The sequence below is a fragment of the Elephas maximus genome, chromosome 13 (genome assembly GCF_024166365.1).
Source record: "Elephas maximus indicus isolate mEleMax1 chromosome 13, mEleMax1 primary haplotype, whole genome shotgun sequence".
In the NCBI taxonomy this organism is placed as follows: Eukaryota; Metazoa; Chordata; class Mammalia; order Proboscidea; family Elephantidae; genus Elephas; species Elephas maximus.
The window spans coordinates 72,586,417-72,608,785 of NC_064831.1; the positions used below are offsets into that span (position 1 = coordinate 72,586,417).

The window sequence follows — 22,369 nt, forward strand, 5'->3', positions numbered from 1 at the left end:
CATCATGCCTGGTAAAGCAGAGGGTCAGTGAGAAAGAGGAAGACCCTCAATGAGATGGATTGACACAGTGGCTGCAACAATGAGCTCAAGCATAACAACAATTGTGAATATGGCACAGGACCAAGCAGTGTTTCACTCTGTTGTACACAGAATTGCTATGAGTTGGAAGTGACTTGACGGCATCTAAGAACAACATAATACAAAAAAAAAAAAAAAGAAACTGAAGTAAAATTAAAGGAGTTGCTGAACTTCTGAATTTTTTCCCCAGCATAAGTAGTTAATTCCCAAAAGAACCCTCTAAAAGTTAAGAATGAAGACTAAAGAAACCACTACGGCATTCAGATATTTTAATTAAATAGTTGGACTTATTGCTAAGAAAAAAAAAAAAGGATGAGTAAATAACACATTTTCATTCCCTCCCACCTCCCTTCTCCAATATTCCAATTCGTTTTTGTTGTATTATTTAGATAATGTCAAGATTTTTGGTACTTACTTTCTATTTTGAATGAAATTGCTACCGTTGATTAGTTGTAATTCTAGAATTAAAATGAATTCATTACTCATCATCCTTTTTTTTTTTTTTTACCAGGATCTATCCATTCATGGATTTTTAATTTGGGGTTATCGTGGCGTCTGATCGTGGTCCTGCTAGTTTTTCAAGAAACCTTGGGGGTTCGAATCCACCCAGCAGCTTCATGAAAGAAAGGCCTGGCAATCTGCTTCCATAAAGATTACAGCCAAGAAAACCCCATGGAGCACTTCTACTTGTAATACGTGGGCCGTCCTGAGTCAGAACTGACTCAATGGCAACTGGTTTGGTTTTTGGTTTTTTCTCTGAATGCTTCTCTGTTTCCTTTCTAAATGAAGAACAACATGGCTGAAAAGAAAATTCTTGGGTCATGCTTTCTTTCACTTAGATTTGTGTAAATCCTGTTTCACTGTCTTCTTGTATTGAGTGCTATTGTGGAGATAACCGAGGCCAAGTGGAATTTTTGTGTTATTTGATTGCCTTTTCTGCTCAGAGTCCGATGGATTCTTTTTTTATCCATGAAGCTTAGCACCTTATGCAGGCTGTGTCTTAGTGGGTATATGGTGTGCCATCATGACTTGCTAATTAAGCTTTTATTTAAGGAGTTTGTTCCCTTATTTTGAGTTTTTTTTTTTTTTCTGTTCCGTTTGTTTAGTTCTCACGAATATCAATTCCACTTAAGTTTGATCTCCTTTGTCTGCCTTCCATGGCCTCTAAAAACCAATTTTACATGTTTGCTCTTTTCCCTATAATTTATATGACATTACAGCCTGTCTACCATGTGTCTGTGTTCTCAGTCATTTTCTTTCATTATTTTTGTTGCTGGTTAGGTAACTTTTATGTCTGCTATTTTTAATTTTTCTTAGTTTTTTTTTTTTTTTCCCCTCCCCTTGCTGTTTCAGCTGTCTTTTCATCTCCTTCTGCTGTCTTATAATCTCTTCTTTGAACTCGAACTTTATTTATGAGCCACTTTTTTCCCCAGAGGTCATGACTATAATTTTGTTGAGAATATGGAGTGTATTTGTTGGAACGTTTCTTGGGGTAATTCCTTGTGCTTTATTATGTTGTTCACATGACTCTTGCTTTATGCTCCTTCCCCACAACCCAGCCTCTTCCCCACCTTTCATTTTTCTTTTTTTTTCCAGTTTTGATGCATAGATTTTATGCTGGTGCTTTGAATGCTGCTGGTTGTTTGTGAATAACATGGGCTGGGGAAGGGAGATGAGCTAGGGCAGTTTACAATTTTTGGGTTTGTTGTCTTCAACACTCCGTCTCCTTCTGCCCACATCTCTCTTCAGTTTTTGGCATTTGAGTGGTTGGTGTGACTCAGAGAAGAGTCTCGTAAATAACTGACTCGCTGTGTAATAACCCAGCGATCGCTGCCTCCCCTTCCCTCACACCACTTCTTCTCTGGCAGCCTTCCTTGGCCACCAGGCATAAAATGTGGTTTCACCTTCAGCCCTGTCTCCCCTTGGTTCTGCGGGGACATTCTCAGTCTGTCAGGGGCTGCTCAGGTCCTAGTTCTAGTGCCTGTAATCAAAGCGCTGTTGAATAAGCCTTTCAGGAGTGTCACACTTACTCGTAAGGAAATCTAAACCCTGCTCGGCGCCTGAGGAAATATTTGTCAGCTCTCAGCTTTCTCTCTCATTTCAGTCCAGACTTTACAGTCTTTGGCAGGTGTGTTTCATAATTTATAGCTTGGGATTGTGGCCATTTCATTGTTCACTGAAGACAGAGTGTTCTCTCTCTTTCATTCTCTTTGTGGGTTCTTATTGGGATTCAGAGGAGGGGAATGGAATTTTTTAAAATTTCTTTATTGTCATCTTTATATTGTCATCTTTAACAGAAAGCCCTAATTATTATTATTATTTTTCAGTAGAGAAAAAAAAGTGTTTTTCTCACAGGCTTCTAAACAAATATTTTAAAATTGCCATTTACAGGTTTAGATTTATTTTTTTTAACCAGTCCAATCATCATCTGGGAGTTTCCCATATAATAAAAATAAATGCCCACTTTTTATTAATCTACCAATGTGAGACATTTTTGTGCATGTGACAGAGGGGTTAAATACTTGAGTGTCAATCAGTCTTGGAGACCTTATGGAGCAGTTCTATTCTGCATACATAGGGTCGCCATGAGTTGGAATCAACTTGATGGCAACGAACAACAATAACAGCAATGTTTTCTTCCCGGTATTTAGTGATCCTTCCTCCCTTTCTCGCTTCCTTCCTTCAGAAAAGCATTAACTGAGTACTCTGTCATGTACTATATAAGGCACTGAACCTAATAAATATTGTATTGTATAAAAATAATAATTGAGTGTCAATCACCACCCATAAGACTTTTCTAACAATAAATGTTTAACTTTTTCTCTCCATTATAAATGGGAGCATCATTTGTAAGTCCCCTGTCTAGTTGAAGGTCTAGTGTAACTATGTGTCTGTCAAGTTGAAAATAAAAGAAGAGGTGACAGAATCAGTCTCATTAATTTTTTTTCTTTTTTAGTTTATTTTTTACATTTTGTATGGTTGTAAAAAAAATCTACAGAACACAGTATTTGCCAATTCAACATTTTTCATGTTGAAAATTACATTAATTTTCACCAATGAATCATATTGTGTAACCATAAACAACATCCAAATTTTGTATCACCATAAATGGAAACACAATAGTGCCATTAATTTTAATTCACAAAGCAACAGCCTTAGGCCAAAGCTTTTCCTATAGTTTCTTCTAAAGGAATCTGATAGATTCCTTAGGAAGAGTTCATGGAAACAATATACCCCAAGTTCATATATCTCCTTAACTATTTGCGTGGCCTTTAAACCTGAGGGTCAGTTTGGCAGGATATAAAAGCCTTGGCTTACATTTTCTTTGACTATCTTAAATATGTTGCTCCATTGTCATCTTATTCTTTTAAATAATATTTTATTGTGTTTTAGGTGAAAGTTTACATAGCAGATTAGGTTCCCCTTTAATAATCTTTATACAAATTGCTCTATGACACTGGTTACAATGTTTACAATGTGTCAGCATTCTCATTATTTCCATTCTGTTTGTTCTGTTTCTTTTGATCTAGCTTCCCTGCCCCTTCTTGCCTTCTCATCTTTGCTTTGGGTAAATGTTGACCGTTTGGTCTTAGATAGTTAATTGTTTAAGGGACCACATTACTCACAGGTGATATTATTTAATAAGCCAATCTATTATTTGGCTGAAAGGTGACCTCCTGAAATACCTTCCATTCCAAGTTCTTAGGGCAATAGTCTCAGGGGTTCTTCTAGTCTCTATTGGTCTAGTAGGTCTGGCATTTTTTTAGGAATCTGAGTTTTGTTCTACATTTTTCTTCCATTCTATCCTGGACCTTCTATTGTGTCAGACCAGCCAGAATGGTCGGTAGTGGTAGCTGAGCACCATCTAGCTCTGACCTGAGGTTAGAAGAGGCTGTGATTCGTGTGGGCTATTAGTCCCACGGACTAGTTTCTTCTTTGGGCCTTTGATTTCCTTCATTCTTTTTTTGTTCCATATGAGTAGAGACTGATAGTTGTATCTTAGATGGCTGCTCACAAGCTTTTAAGACCCCAGATGCTACTCACCAAACTAGGATGTAGAACATTACCTTTGTGAACCATGTTACGCCAACTGACTAAGCTGTCCCCCAAGACTACGGTTCTAAGCCTTTTAACTCAGTAAACCAATCCCATGAGTTATTTGGATATGTCTAGGAAGCCTCCATAACTGTGCTCCCTATGTGGTTTACTGTATGTGTGAATATATGTACATCACACACAAACACATATATACATATGCCTACAGATACGCCTATACATGCAGGCATATTTACTTGCATATGCCTTCCTATACACATACATGCATCCACAGCTACTTATGTAACCACATACATTTTTTGTTGTTTTTACTGTTGCTGCAAAACCGCATATGTTATAGCACTTGCTGAAACTGTCCCTGTTTCCCGTGTACTTCTTAGTGTTTTTATTTATCTTGGTCAGGTTGTACGGACTTCACCCATATTTGGGATTGCTTTTCCCATCACCAAAAGTAACAATTATCTACTATCTAGAAAGTGATTCTTCCTCCCTCTTCCTTCCTTCCCTGGTAACTATGGAAGAACTTTGCTTTCTGTGTATATATCTATTCTTGACTTCTTATAATAGTGGGACCATACAATATTTGTCTTTTTGTGATTGGCTTATTTCATTCAGCATAATGTCCTCCAGATTCATCCATGCTATAAGATGTTTTGTGGACTCCTCATTATTTTTTATAGTTGCACAGTATTCCATTATATGAATGTACAGGCATACTTGTATTATTGTGCTTCACTTTATTGCACTTCAGATATTGTGTTTTTTACCAATTGAAGGTTTGTGGCAACCTCTATGAAGCAAGTCTATTGATCGGTGCCATTTCTTCATGTCTATGTGTCATGTTTTAGTAATTCTCACAATATTTCAAACTTTTTCATTATTATTATATCTGTTATGGTGATCTGTGATCAGTGATCTTTGATGTTACCATTATAATTATTTTGGGGCTCCATGAACCATGCCCATATAATATTGTGAACTTAACGGATAAATATTGTGTGTTTTCTGACTGCTCCACTGACCTTGTTTCAATTCCTCTCCTTGGGCCTCCTTATTCCCTGAGACAGGACAATATTGAAATTAGGCCAATTAATAACCCTACAATGGCCTCTAAGTGTTCAAGTTAAAGAAAGAGTCACACATCTCTTTTTAAATCAAAAGCTAGAAATGATTAAGCTTAGTGACGAAGGCATGTCAAAAGCTAAGACAGGCCAAAAGCCAGGTCTCTTCTGCCAAACAGTTAGCCAAGTTATGAATGTAAAGGAAAAGTTCTTGAAGGAAATTAAAAGCACTACTCCAGTGAACACATGAATGATAAGAAAGTGAAATAGCCTTATTGCTGATATGGAGAAAGTTTTAGTGGTCTGGATAGAAGATCAAACCAGCCACAACATCAAGGCAAAGCCTCATCCAGAGGAAGGCCCTAACTCTCTTCAATTCTATGAAGGCTGAGAGAGGTGAGGAAGCTGCAGGAAAAAAGTTGAAAGAAGATGCCATCTAGGGTTCTCATAGCTTGAGAGGAGAAGTCAATGCCTAGCTTCAAAGCTTCAAAGGATAGGCTGACTCTCTTGTTAGGGGCTGATGCTGCTGGTGACTTGAAGTTGAAGCCAGTGCTCATTTGCCATTCTGGAAATCCTAGGGTCCTTAAGAATTATGCTAAATCTACTCTGCCTGTGTTCTATAAATGGAACAACAAAGCCTGGATGACAGCACATCTGTTTAAAACATGGTTTACCGAATATTTCAAGCCCTCTGTTGAGACATACTGCTCAGAAAAAAAAAGATTCCTTTACAAATATTACTACTTATTGACAATGTACCTGGCCACTCAAGAGCTCTGATGAAGATGTACAAGGAGATTAATGCTGTTTTCATGCCTGCTAACACAACATCCATTCTGCATCCCATGGATCAAGGAATAATTTTGACTTTCAAGTCTTATTATTTAAGAAATACATTTCACAAGGCTACAGCTGCCATAGATAATGATTCTTCTGATGGATGTGGGTGAACTAAACTGAAAACCTTCTGGAAAGGATTCACCATTCTAGATGCCATTAAGAACATTTGTGATTCAGGGAAGGAGGTCAAAATATCAACATTAACAGGAGTTTGGAAGAAGTTGATTCTAACCCTCATGGATGACTTTGAGAGGTTAAAGTTACTTCAGTGGGGGAAGTAAATGCAGATGTTGTGAAAATAGCAAGAGAACTAGAATTAGAAGTGGGGCCTAAAGATGTAACTGAATTGCTGTAATCTCATGATAAAACTTTAATGGGTAAGACTGTTTCTTATAGATGAGCAACAAAAGTGGTTTCTTGAGAAGGGATCTACTCCTGGTGAAGATGCTCTGAACATTGTTGAAATGACAACAAAGGATTTAGAATATTATATAAACAGTTGACAAAGCAGTGGCAGGGTTTGAGACGACTGATTTTAATTGTGAAAGAAGTTCTACTGTGGGTAAAATGGTATCAAACAGCATCACATGCTACAGAGAAATCTTTCATGAAAGGAAAAGTCAGTTGATGTGGTGAACTTCACTGTTGTCTTATTTTAAGAAATCGCCACAGCCACCCCAACGATCAGCAACCACCACCCTGATCAGTCAGTGGCCATCAACACTGAGGCAAGACCCTCCACCAGCAAAAAGATTACAACTTGCTGAAGGCTCAGAAGATGGTTAGCATTTTTTAGCAATAAATTATTTTTTAAATTAAGGTATGTACATCATTTTTTTAGACATAATGATAATGCACACTTAATAGACCACCGTGTAGTGTAAACTTAACTTTTATATGTACCATAAAACCCAACAATTCATGTCACTCGCTTTATTGTGATATTCGTATTATTGTGGTAGTCTGGAACCAAACCTGCAGTATCTCTGAGGTATGGATGTACCACAATTTGTTTATCCATTCATCCATGGATGAACACTTGGGTTGTTTCCATTTTTTCCTGTTGTGAATCATGTTGCAATGAACACAGGTGTGCATATGTCTATTCATATCATTGCCCTTATATCTCTAGGGTATATACCTATGAGTGGAATTGCTGGATCATAAGGTATTCTATTTCTAACTTTTTCAGGAAGCACAATACTGTTTTCCATAGTGGTTGTACCATTTTACAATCCCACCAGCAATGTATAAGAGCTTCTTTCAACCCTCCCACAACCTCGTCAGCATTTGTTTTTTTCATTTCATTCCAATTTTTTATATAATTTTTATTGTGCTTTAAGTGAAAGTTTACAAATCAAGTCAGTCTCTCACACAAAAACCCATATACACCTTGCTACACACTCCCAATTACTCTCCCTCTAATGAGACAGTCCGCTCTCTCCCTCGACTCTCTCTTTTCATGTCCATTTCGCCAGCTTCTAACCCCCTCCACACTCTCATCTCCCCTCCAGGCAGGAGATGCCAACAAAGTCTCAAGTGTCCACCTGATCCAAGAAGCTCACTCCTCACCAGTATCCCTCTCCAACCCACTGTCCAGTCCAATCCATGTCTGAAGAGTTGGCTTCAGGAATGGTTCCTGTCCTGGGCCAACAGAAGGTCTGGGTCATTGCAATTTTTGAAGGAGTTGGATGGTATCTCATTGTAGTTTTGATTTCCATTTCTCTAATAGCTAATGATCACCAGCATTTTTTTCACATATTTGTTGGGCACCTGAATGTCTTCTTTGGTGAAGTGTCCGTTCATGTCCTTTGCACATTCTTTGACTGGACTGTTTGTCTTTTTGTTGTTGATACTCCATTGTCTTCTAGTATGAGGTGTTATTGTTGAGAAGCCTGTGCCAACCTGATTTTCTTTCTCTTTTAAGTGACTTGGCCCTTTTGCCTAGATGCACAAATAATTTTTTTTTTTTTTTAATCTTTAAAAGTCAGTAGTTTTAGTAGACTATGTCTTGAAACTGACCATCCTTGGCCAATTTTTCCAGGTACATGGTGTGTCCTTTCAATTTGGTGATTTGAGTCTTATTTTATTTATAGTTTTGTTCTGTTACATGGTTTGGTTTTCTTCTCTGAGGACTCTGATTATATATATTTGTTGGATTGTCTTCTCATCTTTTATGTCTATCACTTTTTAATCCTTTTTATTTCTCTTGGATTCTTTTTCATTTTTTTCTATTTTATTTCCCTCATTGTACATTCTTTGTCTAGTCATTCTTGCATTCCTTCTAATGTAGTCTACATTTCTGAGCTTTCTAAAATTAATTTTACAATCCTTTCCCAAACCCTGTCAGCTATATTTTCATTCCTTCTTGTTATTTATTTATCTCATTTCTTTGCTTTTCTGCTTCTGATTTAAGTTGCTATAGTTTTTTAATTTCTTTAGCTCATTTTATAATAGTAAGTTATAGTTTCATCTACTTTGAAGTCAAATTTGCATTATGTTATTATGCTATTGGTATTTTTATTTTATGGTATCTTTGCATGGGTTTTGATTCCAGTTCTCTTTTCCTATGGTAATATTTAAATAAAAGTTTTTTTTTTTTTTTGGTACTTTTAGGAAAGGGGAGTGTATGAGGGTGGTAGTGCTTTTATTGACTCTTTTTGCAACTGTGAACATTTTTTTCTGACTGGCTCATTAAGCTGTGAGCACACTGAGGGATGCCCTGGCTGTCTCTGATTCCTGGTGTCTGGGGTAACCAACATAGCAGGTTCAGTAAAAGTTGCTGATTGAAAGACTGAGGATGCTGGGTTGTGGCAACAGGCATATTCAATTTAGAAGAAGATTTTATAATTTTTTTTTTTTCACTCAAGTGTTTACCAAGCACCAAGTGGGATACAGACATGTGAAGACATGGTCTTTGCTTTCTGGCTTCTACAGTTTAGTCAGGAAAATAATGCATATTCAGTGTGCATGTGTGTATGTGTGTGTATGTGTGATTATGTGACTGATTCTCAAGTACATGTACAGATAGAAGTGTATGAAGTTTAAAGCACTGGGTATATATTAAATGAGTCAAATATAAGAGTAATCAGTCATATGAAGTCTAAAAAAAAGACACTATCATTCAAGTAGAAGAGTAGGTATCTAGATAGTGATTAGTAATATGAAATTCATAATTAATACCATAAAAAAGGGAAATATTAAAACGTAGGTTTTAGTACAGACCTTGAGAGCTGGAATATTCTTTTATTCACACAGGGAACGTATGGACAAAGACTTAATGTATCCCATTTGGATCGATGATCCCGGATCAAGACTAAAGTAACTCTGCGGGATAAATGATCAATAGAAAGGATCCAGAGATCATATATTTCCTGGTCCAACCAAATACCAATTATGGAAGATAAAAGTGGTCTCAGAGATGCCCAACCAAGTTTACTGGACTTTGTAAAAAAACATAAAAGAGTCCAGAGATTGAAACCTCTTCAGGGTGTTTTCATCTAAGCACCATCAAAGCTGAAGCTACACTCAAGCTCTGTGTGTTGCTTGAGTGTGTGTGTGTGTGTATGCGAATGACCCTTTCAATGCAATTATGTGTTGCTAAATATTTCATAACAGGTTCTTGGGGGAAAGAGCCCTGATTGTAATATTTGCCAATTTCTGTGGTGTAAATAGTCTCATCATGGCTGATTTCAAGTTACCACATGATGTCACTGGTCATGGAGCTGGGAAGAGATATGCAGAATTTGTTCTTGCAGGCTGGTATGAACTAACTCCAACACATTCCTGCCTTCATGAGCAAGGATTAATAAACCTACTGAAAACTAGAACTTCATATTTGAAAATCCATGTATCTTTGACATATTTTGTTGTTGTTTGTAATAGTTCTCCTTTATAGATATCTTTTCCTCTTCATTTAACATGTAGATATTTTTCAAAAATTAAAGAACTGGCAGGTATAAGTAAGTGAATACAGGAGATGAAGAAGTCATAGATGATGAAAAGTGTTGTAAAGATGGTGGGGCACTGACAAAGACAGGAAGTGAGGTGGGGAGCTGACTGAAGGCAGGGTGAAGAGGTTGTCCCAATGTTTTCCCCATGATGAAAGCATAGAGCTATACCCTATGTGGAGAGCTCGGGATGTGGTACTGGAGAGCAAGGGAAAGACTCTGGAGACAAGAATCACCCTCAGAAGTTAGAAAAAAGATTAGAAACAGGGTCAATTACAGAGGAAAAATGCAGAGATGGAAATCAGAGTGTTTAATATTGAGCTTTTTGGGAATCTGGAAGAAGTCAAGCCAACAGAAAAGCTGTATGTAGTTAGATAAGTTGTTGTTGTTAGCTGCTGTCGAGTAAGCCCTGATTCATGGCAACCCCATGCATGACGGAACAAAATGCTGCCCCGTCCTGTGTCATACCCATGATTGGCTGCAGATAGGACTGTTGTGATTCAGAGGATTTTCCTTGGCTGATTTTGGAAGTAGATCACCAGGACTTTTTTCCTAGTCTATCTTATCTGAAAGCTCCACTGAAATCTGTTCAGCATCATAGCAACATATGAACCTCCAATGACGGGTGGGTGATGACTGCACATGAGGTACACTGGTTGAACCTGGGTCTCCCACATGGAAGGTGAGAATTCTAACACTGAACTACCAATGACCCCAGTTGAATAAGTAGGAAAAATAAAAGACGCCAAGAAACACCACGAAGGAGAAAGATGAAAGTAAACAAAAGAATCAAATGTTCCATCGGAATAGAGAGGATAAACAATGAGGAAAGGCCACTGGCTTTCAGGCAAGGGATGGAACCACAAAACAGGCTGCATGGGATATATGAACCACAGAGATTCACCATTTGGCAAGTATGCCCCATTTATGAGTCAATGTTCCCTTCTTATAAATTGAAAAACCATGTAAGAACTAAAAGCCCTTTCTTCTCACCTAAGGCTTGGTTCAGATCTAATGAACCAGTGAATGAACAAAGCCCAAACACTCCATGAATAGAGCTAGTGTTGGGAAAAGCAACCATTCCAGCTGCAAGCCAAGAGGCTTGGCCCAATGAGGAATGGAAATTCTGGCATGGCTCCCCAGCCATTCTATGTCCAGGGTTAGAGGCCAGAACCACAAAATGGACAGCTGCCCCCAAGTGAGCCATCCCATGGCAGAGAGACCAGTCTGGCAGGAAGCTTTAGGGAAGGGTGGCAATTTGATGTCAGAGTCTCTGCCAAAACAAAGCAACTCTGAAATTTCAACTAACAAGAGAGAAGCTGAACCAAGTTGAAACCCAAACTGCCATGCAACATATTCTGATCCTGAGTCTGAACACCAGCTTCGGTTTCCAAGGCCAAGGCTGGCTCTGCTTTCCTGTGTGTGTGTGTGTGTGTGTGTGTGTGTGTGTGGATACCTGCACTTCATGCCAGGTGGTGATTTCCTGGAGATGTGTTCTTAGTTGGGAGCTGGAGGGTGTCATGACTGAGCTTGGCTGACCTCCTGGAGTGTGCCTGCACTTGCTCTTTGACCTGATGAATGGTTGCCTTGGAAACTGACCTGCCTCAAGTCCAACCCAGTGCACTTGGGTAAGCTTCTCTTTCATCTCCTTTCCTCTTGTTTCTCTCAGCAAAAACCCTTCCAAGAATGATTTGCCTCTCCTGTGTTCATAGTCCTGAGCTTTTCTAAAGATCACGACTTCAACAACACTTTGCCTTTCCCCTGACTCTGCAAACACTCTTGAGGGAGAGTATTTACCTGCTCAGAGATGTGTAGGGGCCCAAGGACCTGTCAGGAATCTCATGGCCATCGGTCAAAGAGACTAGATGGCAAGACCATATGGATGCTTGCAAAATAGCTACCCATTGAAAAACAATAAAAATTAGAGTCATGATGAGTTAGATCTGGGAAATGCTATATTATTTTAGGGAGGAGAAGGCTTCACAGAGGAGGGAAGCCTAGAACTGGGCCCAGGATTTGAGAGCAACAACAAGAGCAAAGATACAAAGGCAAGCACGAGTAGACATGACAAAGGGTGTCACAGTGGTATATAACTGGCCAACTGCAAATTTAGTTATTAGGTGAGAACAGTGGCGTCAAGACCAGTCTCCACTCCAAAAGGCCAATGGGCAGAGTTTGCTCCAGGAGACAGAATGGAACTGTGAAAGGGGCTGTTTGTTCTCAGAGGAAAGGAGAAAAGAGAAGCAGAATGGGGCATTTTGTTGTTATTGTTAATTGCTATCTAGTGCTGCTATAACAGAAATACCACAAGCAGATGGTTTTAACAAACAGAAGTTTATTCTCTCACAAATTAGGAGGCTAGAAGCCTGAATTCAAGACGCCAGCTCCAGGAGATCTCTCTGTGTCACCTCTGGGGGAAGGTCCTTATCATCAATCTTCCCCTGGTCTAGGAGCCGTCTCAGCGCAGGGACCCCAAAGGACACGTTCCACTCCTGGCTCTTCTTGCTTGGTGGTAATGAGGTCCCTCTCTTCTCTGCTCCATTCTCTCTTTTATATCTCAAAAGAGATTGACTCAAGATACAATCTAATCCTGTAGATTGAGTCTTGCCTCATTAACATAACTGCCTCTAATCCTGCCTCATTAACATCATAGAGGTTAGGATTTACAACACATAGGATGATCAGATCAAAAAAATGGTAGACAACAATATGATACTGGGAATCGTGGCCTAGCTGAGTTGACACACATTTTGGGGGGGAAACAATTCAATCCATAACAATTGCCATCAAGTTGGCTCTGATTCACGGTGACCATATACACAACAGAACGAAAGGTTGCCCAGCCCTGCGCTATCTTCATGAGTGTGGGTATGTTCAAGTTCATTGTTGCAGCCGCTGTGCATTTTCAGTGCATTCCAGACTAGGGGGTTCCTCTTCCAGCGCCATATTGGACAACATTTTGTTGTGATCCACAAGGTTTTCATTGGCTAATTATCAAAAGTAGATCACCAGGCCTTTCTTCCTAATCTGACTTAGTCTAGAAGCTCCGCTGAAAACTGTCTACCATGGGTGACTGTGCTGGTATTTGAAATACCAGTAACACAGTTTCCAGCATCATAGCAACAAGCAAGCCACCACAGTATGACCGATGATGGTGGTAGTGTGAAGCGTAATTTAGAACTTAGCAATGGTTCTAAGTGCTCCCTGGCTACATCCAGAAATAAAGTACCTGGTTTCTCTGCAACCCTGCCCATTCCCTGCCCTTACCTTTTCTTGCCTCTTCCCTTTGGGTTAGGGCAGCACTTGCTCAAAGAAGTCATTACCCAGAGCCATCCCTACCTTGGAGACATTTAAGAGCTAAGCAACCCACACGAGGATGAGGGGCAAATAGAGAAATGCTTCTCAAACTGTAGTGTGCATAACAACCCTCTGGAGGGATCTTGTTGAAATACAGATTCTGATTCCTTAGGTCTGGAACTGGGCTTGAGATTCTTCATTTCTTTCAAGCTCCCAGTTGACGTCCATGTGCCTGGTCCCTGGGCCACACTTAGTGTAGCAAGAAGATAATGCATTCACAATGCCAAGTTCTCCCCACAAATGCTTGGTGCTTCTCTCCCTGTAGTTCTGTCCCTAACATTATGGAGACATGGATCCTTCTTCTCCTCTAGAGAAGGGATTGGTAAGACCTCACTCTTAGGGTTTAGTGGGGTGACAGGAATAAATACTCCCTACTTTTTTACCTGCTATCCTACCCAGCCCTCTTCACTGCACCCTTTCTAACATCTTTGCCCATCTCTTCCTGTCCTGCTGGATCATAAATAGTGCTTCTGCTTTAGGGCCTCTGTTTCACATGTACAGAGGAGGGGAAATAAAGCAAACCAACTTTTGTACACAGAGCTCTCCGGAGCAGACCTCTACCTGTCCTTCTTCATCCCTAGCCTAAGGAGGTTGTTTCACCTGGGGCAGCAACCTCTTTTAGTTCAGGCCCTGGCTGTAGGAGGAGACGGCTCTCTTGTCTCTCATGTCACTGACTTTGCAGGCAGAGAGTCTTGGCAAATGGCACTGGCTTTTATGAGTTGGACAGAGGGAGTGGGACATTGTTGCTGGATCCTAGGACTACTACTGCTCTGCACGCCCTGGAGATATTGGGTTATCTTACTTCTTGTGCATTTTCTGAGGATTTGGGTTAACATTTAAGTAGAGCTTTAGTGGCCTGGATGAGAACCATGACCTGAAACTTGTCAGTCAAGACAGGCTTAAAATATTAGCACTTAATTGAGCTAGACAGTTATGATGGCTAATTTTATTGGTCAACTTGGCTAGACTATGGGTCCCAGCGGTTTGGCCAAACCTAGTCTAGTTGCTGTTCCATAATGTAATCTAATGTAATGTAATCACTTTCCATAATGTAACATAATCAATCAATCAATTGAAAAGAATTTCCTTAGGTAGTGCTGTACCTCCAAATTATAAATAGATATTTTGGCAGAAGTTGCTCTCTCTCCACTCACACTCCTTCCATCGCCTGACCTGCAGATCTTGGGATACAAGCGTGCAGAAGTCTCCGGCCTGTCACCTGACCTGCAGATTTTGGACTTGCCAGCCCCCACAACTCTGTGAGCAATCCTTTGCAGTAACTCAACCAATCAATCAATCTGACTAGTTCTGTTTCTTTAGAGCACCCTAAGATAATAGCTAAAACAGGAAAAACATAAAGCTGAAGAATTTGTAGGCAGAATACTATCAATCCAACCTATGGCCAGAAGAATGTGGACTTTTTCTCACTTAGCCCACTTTGCTAAGTGTTTCAACATTGCTATGGGTTGAATTGTGTCCCTCAAAAATACATGTTTTAAATCCTAACTTCTATGCCTGTAGCTATAATCCCGTTTGGAAGTGGGTTGTCTTTGTTATGTTAATGAGGCAAGATTAGTGTAAGGTTATCTTAAATCAATCTCTTTTGAGATATGAAAGAGATTAAACAAGTGAGCAGGAAAGAGATGGGGGAAGAGAGATCCAAGTCATATGCAGATCACCCAGGAGCAGAAACTCAAAGAGACAAGGACCTTTCTCCAGAGCCGGCAGAGAAAGAAAGCCTTCCCCTAGAATCAGCACCCTCAATTCAGACTTCCAGCCTCCTAAACTGTGAGGAAATAAATTTCTGTTTGTTAAAGCCACCCCATTGTTGTATTTCTGTTACAGCAGCACCAGATAACTAAGACACATATCTAATATTGCATGTTATCCTCACTACAGCCATCATGTTTAGAGAAAAGCAAATGGGAGCTCTGAAAGGTTAGGTATATTGAAAAAGGATACTAAGCTTGTAGACACTAGAGCTGGGATCTCAGCACAGGAATGGCTGACTCAAAGACTTTGCTCTTGCATGTAAGGCACATATACCTTTTATACTAATTTGGGTCACATCAACTCTGGTTGGAATCTTAGCTCCGCCTATGGGCAAGTTACTTAATCTGAATGAATCTCTGTTTTCTCATCTATAAAAATGGAGAAAACATCTGCTTGCCAGGGTTGTTGTGAGGTGGAGACTGTGTCTAGCTCTGACCCTAAAACTCAGGGAAATTTGAGAATGAACTTAATTCTTTTTTTTATTTCTCGAGGTTCTTTCTAATGTTGAGGCTGTCTCTCTCCCTGCAGAAGATACACACTTGGTAGCAGTGACTGGAGGTTGAAGGACACTGATAACACACCTCAAGTGTCTGCTTCAGGATCTGCTAAAACCTCAGCCTACAGATGTTAAGGCTGTAGCAAGACTGGAGCAAAAGGCTGGGATAAGAATACTGAAAATAGAGGTGGAATAAAATAGAGCACCATCAACCAAAGGAAGGTCTTGAAAGCTACTCTGAGGAACATTAACTTGATTTTGTGGGCTATAAGACCTACTTATGATGGTTCAGTGGTACAATCCTCGCCTTCCTTGTGGGAGTCGCAGATTTGATTCCTGGCCAATGCACCTCACACACAGCTACCACCTATCGGTCAGTGGAGACTTGCATGTTGCTATGATGCTGAACAGGTTTCAGCGGAGCTTCCAGACTAAGACAGTCTAGGAAGAAAGGCCTGGTGATCTACTTTTAAAAATTGGCCAGTGAAAACCCTTTGGATTACCGATGTTCCTATCTGTAACCAATTATGAGGATGGTGCAGAACTGGGCAGTGTTTATCCCATTGTGCATGGGGTCACCATGAGTTGGGGGCCAACTCAGTGGCTGCTAGCAACAACAAGACCTACTGAAGATTCTAAGCAAGCAGGGGACTTGATGGAAACCCTGGTGGGAATACTATGGGGGTGTTAGATGGTTTGGAGATAGAAGAGTAATACAGAGGCAGGGAGATCAGGCGGGCAGTGTAATATAACAAAGAGAACCTTTGGAATAAAGTCAAAAGGAATAGATTGCTACTTTGCCATCCGTGGGACCTTAAGCAACGTATTTAAGCTATTTGGGTTTGATCTTCCCCCACCTGAAAAAGAAGGCATCATCACTGGATTCTGTCAAGTCCTGCTGGCACTGACATGATGTACTAGAATTCGACTTACTGTCAATAATTCAAGCTCGAATTGATAAAGGGCTAAATTATCAGGGTTTTTTTTTTTTTTATCAATAGAACAGAGGAAGTAAAGATATGGAAAGGTGTTGTGGAAGTTGAAATGACAGGGCTTAACAAATAATTCACTATGAAGGGATGTAAGGAAGAGAGGAATCAAACTAGTTTTGAGTCTATCCTGGGATATTATGATTCTGATAGTTCCAAAAGAAGGGCGAATGATGAGGGTAGGTTTTGGGAGAGAGATGAATGAGTACAGTTTTAAATAATACCGAGTATTATGGATTGAATTGAGTCCCCTCAAAATATGTGCTGGCATCCGAACCCCTATACCTATAGATGTAATCTAATCTAATGTAATGTGATGACCTTCCATAATGCAATCAAATAAGATATAATTGATAATTTGAAGTCCTACCAGTGTAGGATAGGTCCTAAACATAATCACTTCTGAGTTATATAGAGAGAGCAGCATAGACACAGAGACATGCATACACATATTTGGGAAAGCAGATGCCATGTGAGAATCGTCTCCAAGCCAAGAAACCAAGGAATACCCGGGCTACTGACAAGGAAGAAATCCACACAGCTGAGACTCTGATTTGGACTTTCAGCCTCTAGGACTGTGAGAAAATGAATTTTGGTTCTTTAAACCAACCACTTGTGGTGTTTCTGTTACAGCAGTGCTAGCAAACTAAGACATCAAGTAAAAACTGCAAACAAACCACCTGGTGCAGGGTCTGGACTAGAGCACCTGAGGGTGAGGGCCTCCTTAAAAGTTTTGCCCTCATTGCTTTACTCCCCCCTCCTCCCAGCCTGGTCCCAGCCCTGATCTTGTTGGGGAAATATTTAGAACCTGAAACAAAGAAGGGACACAAAAGGAACTATGAAGTTCAGGACAGCCCTTACCTCTGACCAGTCTCCCACCGTGAAATGTGGAGGACAATCTGTTCTGGCACAGGACTTATGAGATGATGCCTTGGGCCCTTGGCACAATTCATCCGAGAGATTCAGAAAGCTGCCGTCTGTCAACAGCTGCCGGCAGGTGACCCTTCGATTCTGCGTTCCCCCACCACATGTCCTGGAACACTAAGGAGACAGGAGGAGACAAGTCAACGAGACCCGCATGGCCCATTCTGTGTGAGGGCAGTGCAGTGTTCTTCACAATTGTGCCAGGCCACGGGGGCCCATCTGCCATACCTGTTGCCATTCTTCAATGTGCCAGCCAGGAGGACAGTCAAACTGATTGCATGCCTGCAAGGCATGGGGTTTTTCAGCTCTGCATTCCTCAGGAGGGGCAAGTGATTCCCCAGGGTGCAGGCAGTGCACATCTCGGGTCTGGATTCCAACGCCACAGGTAGCTGAGCAGGGTCCCCAGGAGCCCGTGTGCCACCTATACCAAAAAATATAAGTGGGAAAGTTGAATGATCCAATGGGATTATGTGTGACAATCAGAACAGGAACAATTCCAAGTTCTTCTCTTGACTTCCAGAATTCACACTTTGTATAAAGGTCCTGAAGTCTCTGGGTATACACGTGGTTAGTGTGCTCTGCTGCTAACTGAAAGGTTGGAGGTTCAAGTCCACTGGAGACATGTTGGAAGAAGGGCCTGGTGACCTACTTATGAAAGCTCAGTCATTGAAAACCCTACAAAGTCCTACTCTGACAAACATGGGGTCATCATGAGTTGGACGAACTCAACAGCAACTGGTTTTTATTTGGTTTATAAAGGTCCTAGAGTCATAGTGTTTCCATCAACTTATGCAACTCAAATACAGAAATATAACATTTAAAACAAGAAATATCAGGAGTGTTTCAAAATCTTGCCCATTTGGGAAGGTCCAGAGTAAAAAGAAGCAGGTTTCTACCAGGCTTGTCCTGCTACCATATATCAAGAAAAAAAATTTGATTTTGTTTTGAATAGAACCCCAAGGCAATGATGATTTATACATGTGTCATAATAAATTTAAAATACTTAAAAGCACATTTTGGGAAATCTTCTGGGCACCTGGATACATTATTTGGAATGTCCCTAAAAAAATTCTTTTATGTTAGAATTGGATTTACAGCATACATATAATGTAATTCATTTCCAATAAGATCTTGGAAAAATCAGGTTTTCTTATGAAACATCTGTACAAATGGAAAACCGGGGCAGCTGCTTTTGGTACATATTTCCAAGTTGTCTTCAAGGAAGATTTGCCCAATATATACTCCCACCCAAAACGTATGAGAGTACCTAGCTTCCCACCCACACCCATACCAATGCTGGAGAATATTATTTTAAAAATCTCTGTACAACTGGTAGGTGAAAAATTGTACATTATGCATATTTAATTCACAAATTTTTAATTATTAGAGAGCATGGATTTTTACCTAGTTACTGTAGAGATATATTATGAGAAAATAATGTTTAAATGCTTAAAATGTATATAAAAGGATGTTTGCTCCAGAGTAGTTTGTAACAGGAAAATAATTTTTTTTTTTTTTTTTTACAAAATGGGAAGAGACAACAAAAATGTTTAACAATAAGGTACAAAACAAATTTACTGTTCATTCATAGAGCATAATGCTAGCAGCCATTAAAAGAATAAAGAACTTGTGTAACTATGTACCTAGAAATACTTTCATGATATGTTTTTATTAGAAAAGAAAAATCAGGCCATAAAACAGCTTGTGGAGTATAATTGTGTTTTGTGTATTTATTAATGCATGCAGAAAAAAAAATCTGAATAATTAAGCATCAAAATGTTAGCAGCAACGATTTCTAAGTGATGGGATTTTTATTTTCTTTATTCTTACAGGGATTTTCCTCCAATTTTTCTTAGAATAAGCATTCATTCTCAGAAAAAAGTTGTTAGTGTTTACCTAAAAGTGACTTTTCCTCATTTCTAATTTTTTATTATGTTTTAATTGTGTAAGTACAGAAAAAATGGAAAATATACTAATATATATTTGTTTAAAATACATGTATATTTAAATATGTCAGACATAATAGGACAAAAAGTAAAACTTTATGAAGAAAATAACTCACAATGAAGAGATAATAATTACAAAAGTTTGGGGATGGGATAAAAAGTATAAATATGTATAAAGCAAAAGGCGTTAGATATAAGAAAAACTGACAAACATAATTTTAAGATTTTTAAAAAACTTAAACTATTTCTCTAAAAATGCTGGCATATCAAGAAGACAAACTTTAATAAAAATGTATAAAGGATTTAATAATACATTTAAAAATCTTGGTGAAATAGATAACTTCTTTGGAAACTAAAAAAGTTCTGCTCAGGAATGGGACTGGACTCTGCTATTTTGTGGTTGAGTTCCTACAAACTTTTAGGAAACAGGTTAATTTTCATGTTATTTATAATGCTCCAAAGTAGAAGATAAAAATATTTTAATACATATTAGGAAGCTAGCAAAAATCTGAGCATAAAATCTGACAAAGGTAATATACACAAAGAATATAAATTTCACATATAATTGTAGATGTATAAATCCTAAATAAAATAGAAGCAAATTAATCAAAGGACTGAGGTAATACAGACTATGTTTTCTAACTACAGTGGAGTTAAACTAGAAAATCCCTAAGTATTTAGAAATTATGGAATAATCGTCTAAATTATCCACAGGTCAAATAAATCACAATGGAAATTAGATAGTACTCTTTAACTGTATGTTAATAAAAATATGAAATACCAAAACCTGAGGGATGCAGCTAAAGCCATGATAAGAAGAAAATCAACAGCCTTAAATGCATATGGAAACCCTGGTGGCGTAGTTGTTAAGTGCTATGGCTGCTAACCAAAGGGTCAGCAGTTCAAATCCGCCAGGCGCTCCTTGGAAACTCTACAGGGCAGTTCTGCTCTGTCCTATAGCATCGCTATGAGTTGGAATCAACTCAACGGCACTGGGTTTGGTTTTTTTTTTTTAAATGCATATATTAAGAAGAAAAAGGCTGAAAATGAAGAATCTAAATATCCTCTTCAATTGGTTAAAAAAAAGAACAGGAAATTAAACCCGAAGAAAGGAAACAATAAAAATAAGGAAATGGATGAACTAGAAAACAACCAAAAGTTGGTTCTTCAAAAGACTAATAAAACTGATAAATTGTTGATGTGACATATGAGGAAAACAAAAAAAAGGCACAAATTAACAATGTCAAGAATGAAAAGGGGTATGTCGTAGACATTTAAAAAATATTTATGAAAAACATTATGTCAATATATTTAAAAATTTACACGGACTAGAAAAATTCTATGAAAACTAACCCCAAAATAAAGAGAAAAGTCTAACTTATGCTCTATTAAATTAAAATTTTAATTTAAACATTGGAAAACTAAAACAAAAGCCTTCAGAGTCAAATGGCTTCCTTGATGAATTCAACTAAACATTTAAGGAATAAATCATGCCAACATTAAATAAACACTCCAGAAAATATAAGAGAAAAATCTTCCAAACTCATTTAGGCTGACGTCTCTCATAAACCCAGATGTAAAAATCCTAAACAAAATATTGACAATCTAGTGATATACATAAAGAATATTACATTGTGACCAGGTAGGATTTATTCCAGGAATGTAAGGTAGATTCAACCTTGGAAAATCAATGCACGTCACTACATTAACAAGATACAGGAGAAAAACCAAAACTATTTCAAAAGAGGCAGAAAAACATTTTATAAAGTTCAACAGATATTCATGATAAAAAAAAAAGCAAAAAACTTCCTTAGTCTGAAAAAGTACATCTAAAAAAAGCCAAGTGGGGAGGGGGATAATAGAGCTAGTTAAGATAGCTAATTGAGTTCAACTCTGTTAAAATAATAATAATAAAAAAGGCAACAACAGTTGAAGAAAAAACAAAAAGCAAAGACATTCTCTCACACAGAATAAAAATCTTAGTAGACCAGGTATCAGTGGAAACGTGCAGTGGTAAGCAGACTGAAGTTCCTGGCTTACTGGACTTCAGGACATGAAACTTTCAATGGCAGCTGCAATTTCAACTTCTGCAGGAAAATGAAATAAGTAGCACCACAGTGAGGTGAATGACTGGAGCTAGGCTCGCTTCTTGAAATGGAGGAGTAGGGTGGGACTTCCTCACCCATGAATGAAAGTTGGAAAAAAAATTCAACTGTGAGGGCTGGAAAAAAAGAAAAAAAAAGATTCAACTGTAGTTGTGTACAGCTGGTATGGATTGGTTGTCTGGGATGACACGAGGCAACAGCAATAACTTGAGTCTGGCTATTGAGTCAAGCTACTAACCAGTTCTGGGAGGGGTTGTGCAATATGCTCTTGGGATGAGACCCCAAAATATAAGACCTGGTTTTGAACTGGGGACCTTGGGGACAGGTATTTTGGAGGCAACCACAAAACCTCCAGATAGAAACCTCGAAGTCTCATTCAATATGAGTTGTCAAACAAAAATTTCAAAGGAGAAAAGAAATTAACATCATGAATGATGGTCTATGCACTCAACAAATGATAGAATTCTCTTTTAAAGACACAGAAATATTATCAGCAATACTTGCACAGCACTTATTTCCCATACTCCATTTTAAGGGCTTTACATACATTTCACTTTGTCTCCATAGATTCTGAAAAAACTTTAATGCAAGTTTTTTTTTTTTTTTAATTCTTAGGAGCTATTAGAGTTGCAGGAAACATGACAGATTGATCACACGTGTTTACTTCTGTTCTCTTCCAAAGAATAAAACAAAACACTAGAAAGTCAGTAAAGGGGTAATAGTGGGATTTTCGGAAGGCATATATCCATAGACAAAATGATTGTGAGTGAAGATTCAGGAGGAACGTTTTGGAA

The 22,369-nt window shown here is 38.8% G+C and overlaps 1 protein-coding gene across 2 annotated transcripts in view; it reads right to left on the reverse strand.

The window, feature by feature from the left end:
• Positions 1-22,369, reverse strand: part of ADAMTSL3 (ADAMTS like 3) — a 419,630-nt gene that overhangs the window by 94,569 nt on the left and 302,692 nt on the right. For both annotated transcript variants that reach the window (XM_049906188.1, XM_049852500.1), the window contains exons 18-19: positions 17,753-17,945; positions 17,462-17,641 (exon numbers count right to left, since the gene is read on the reverse strand). In XM_049906188.1, coding sequence (XP_049762145.1) covers positions 17,462-17,641; positions 17,753-17,945 — 373 coding nt within the window. The remainder of the gene's footprint in view (positions 1-17,461; positions 17,642-17,752; positions 17,946-22,369) is intronic.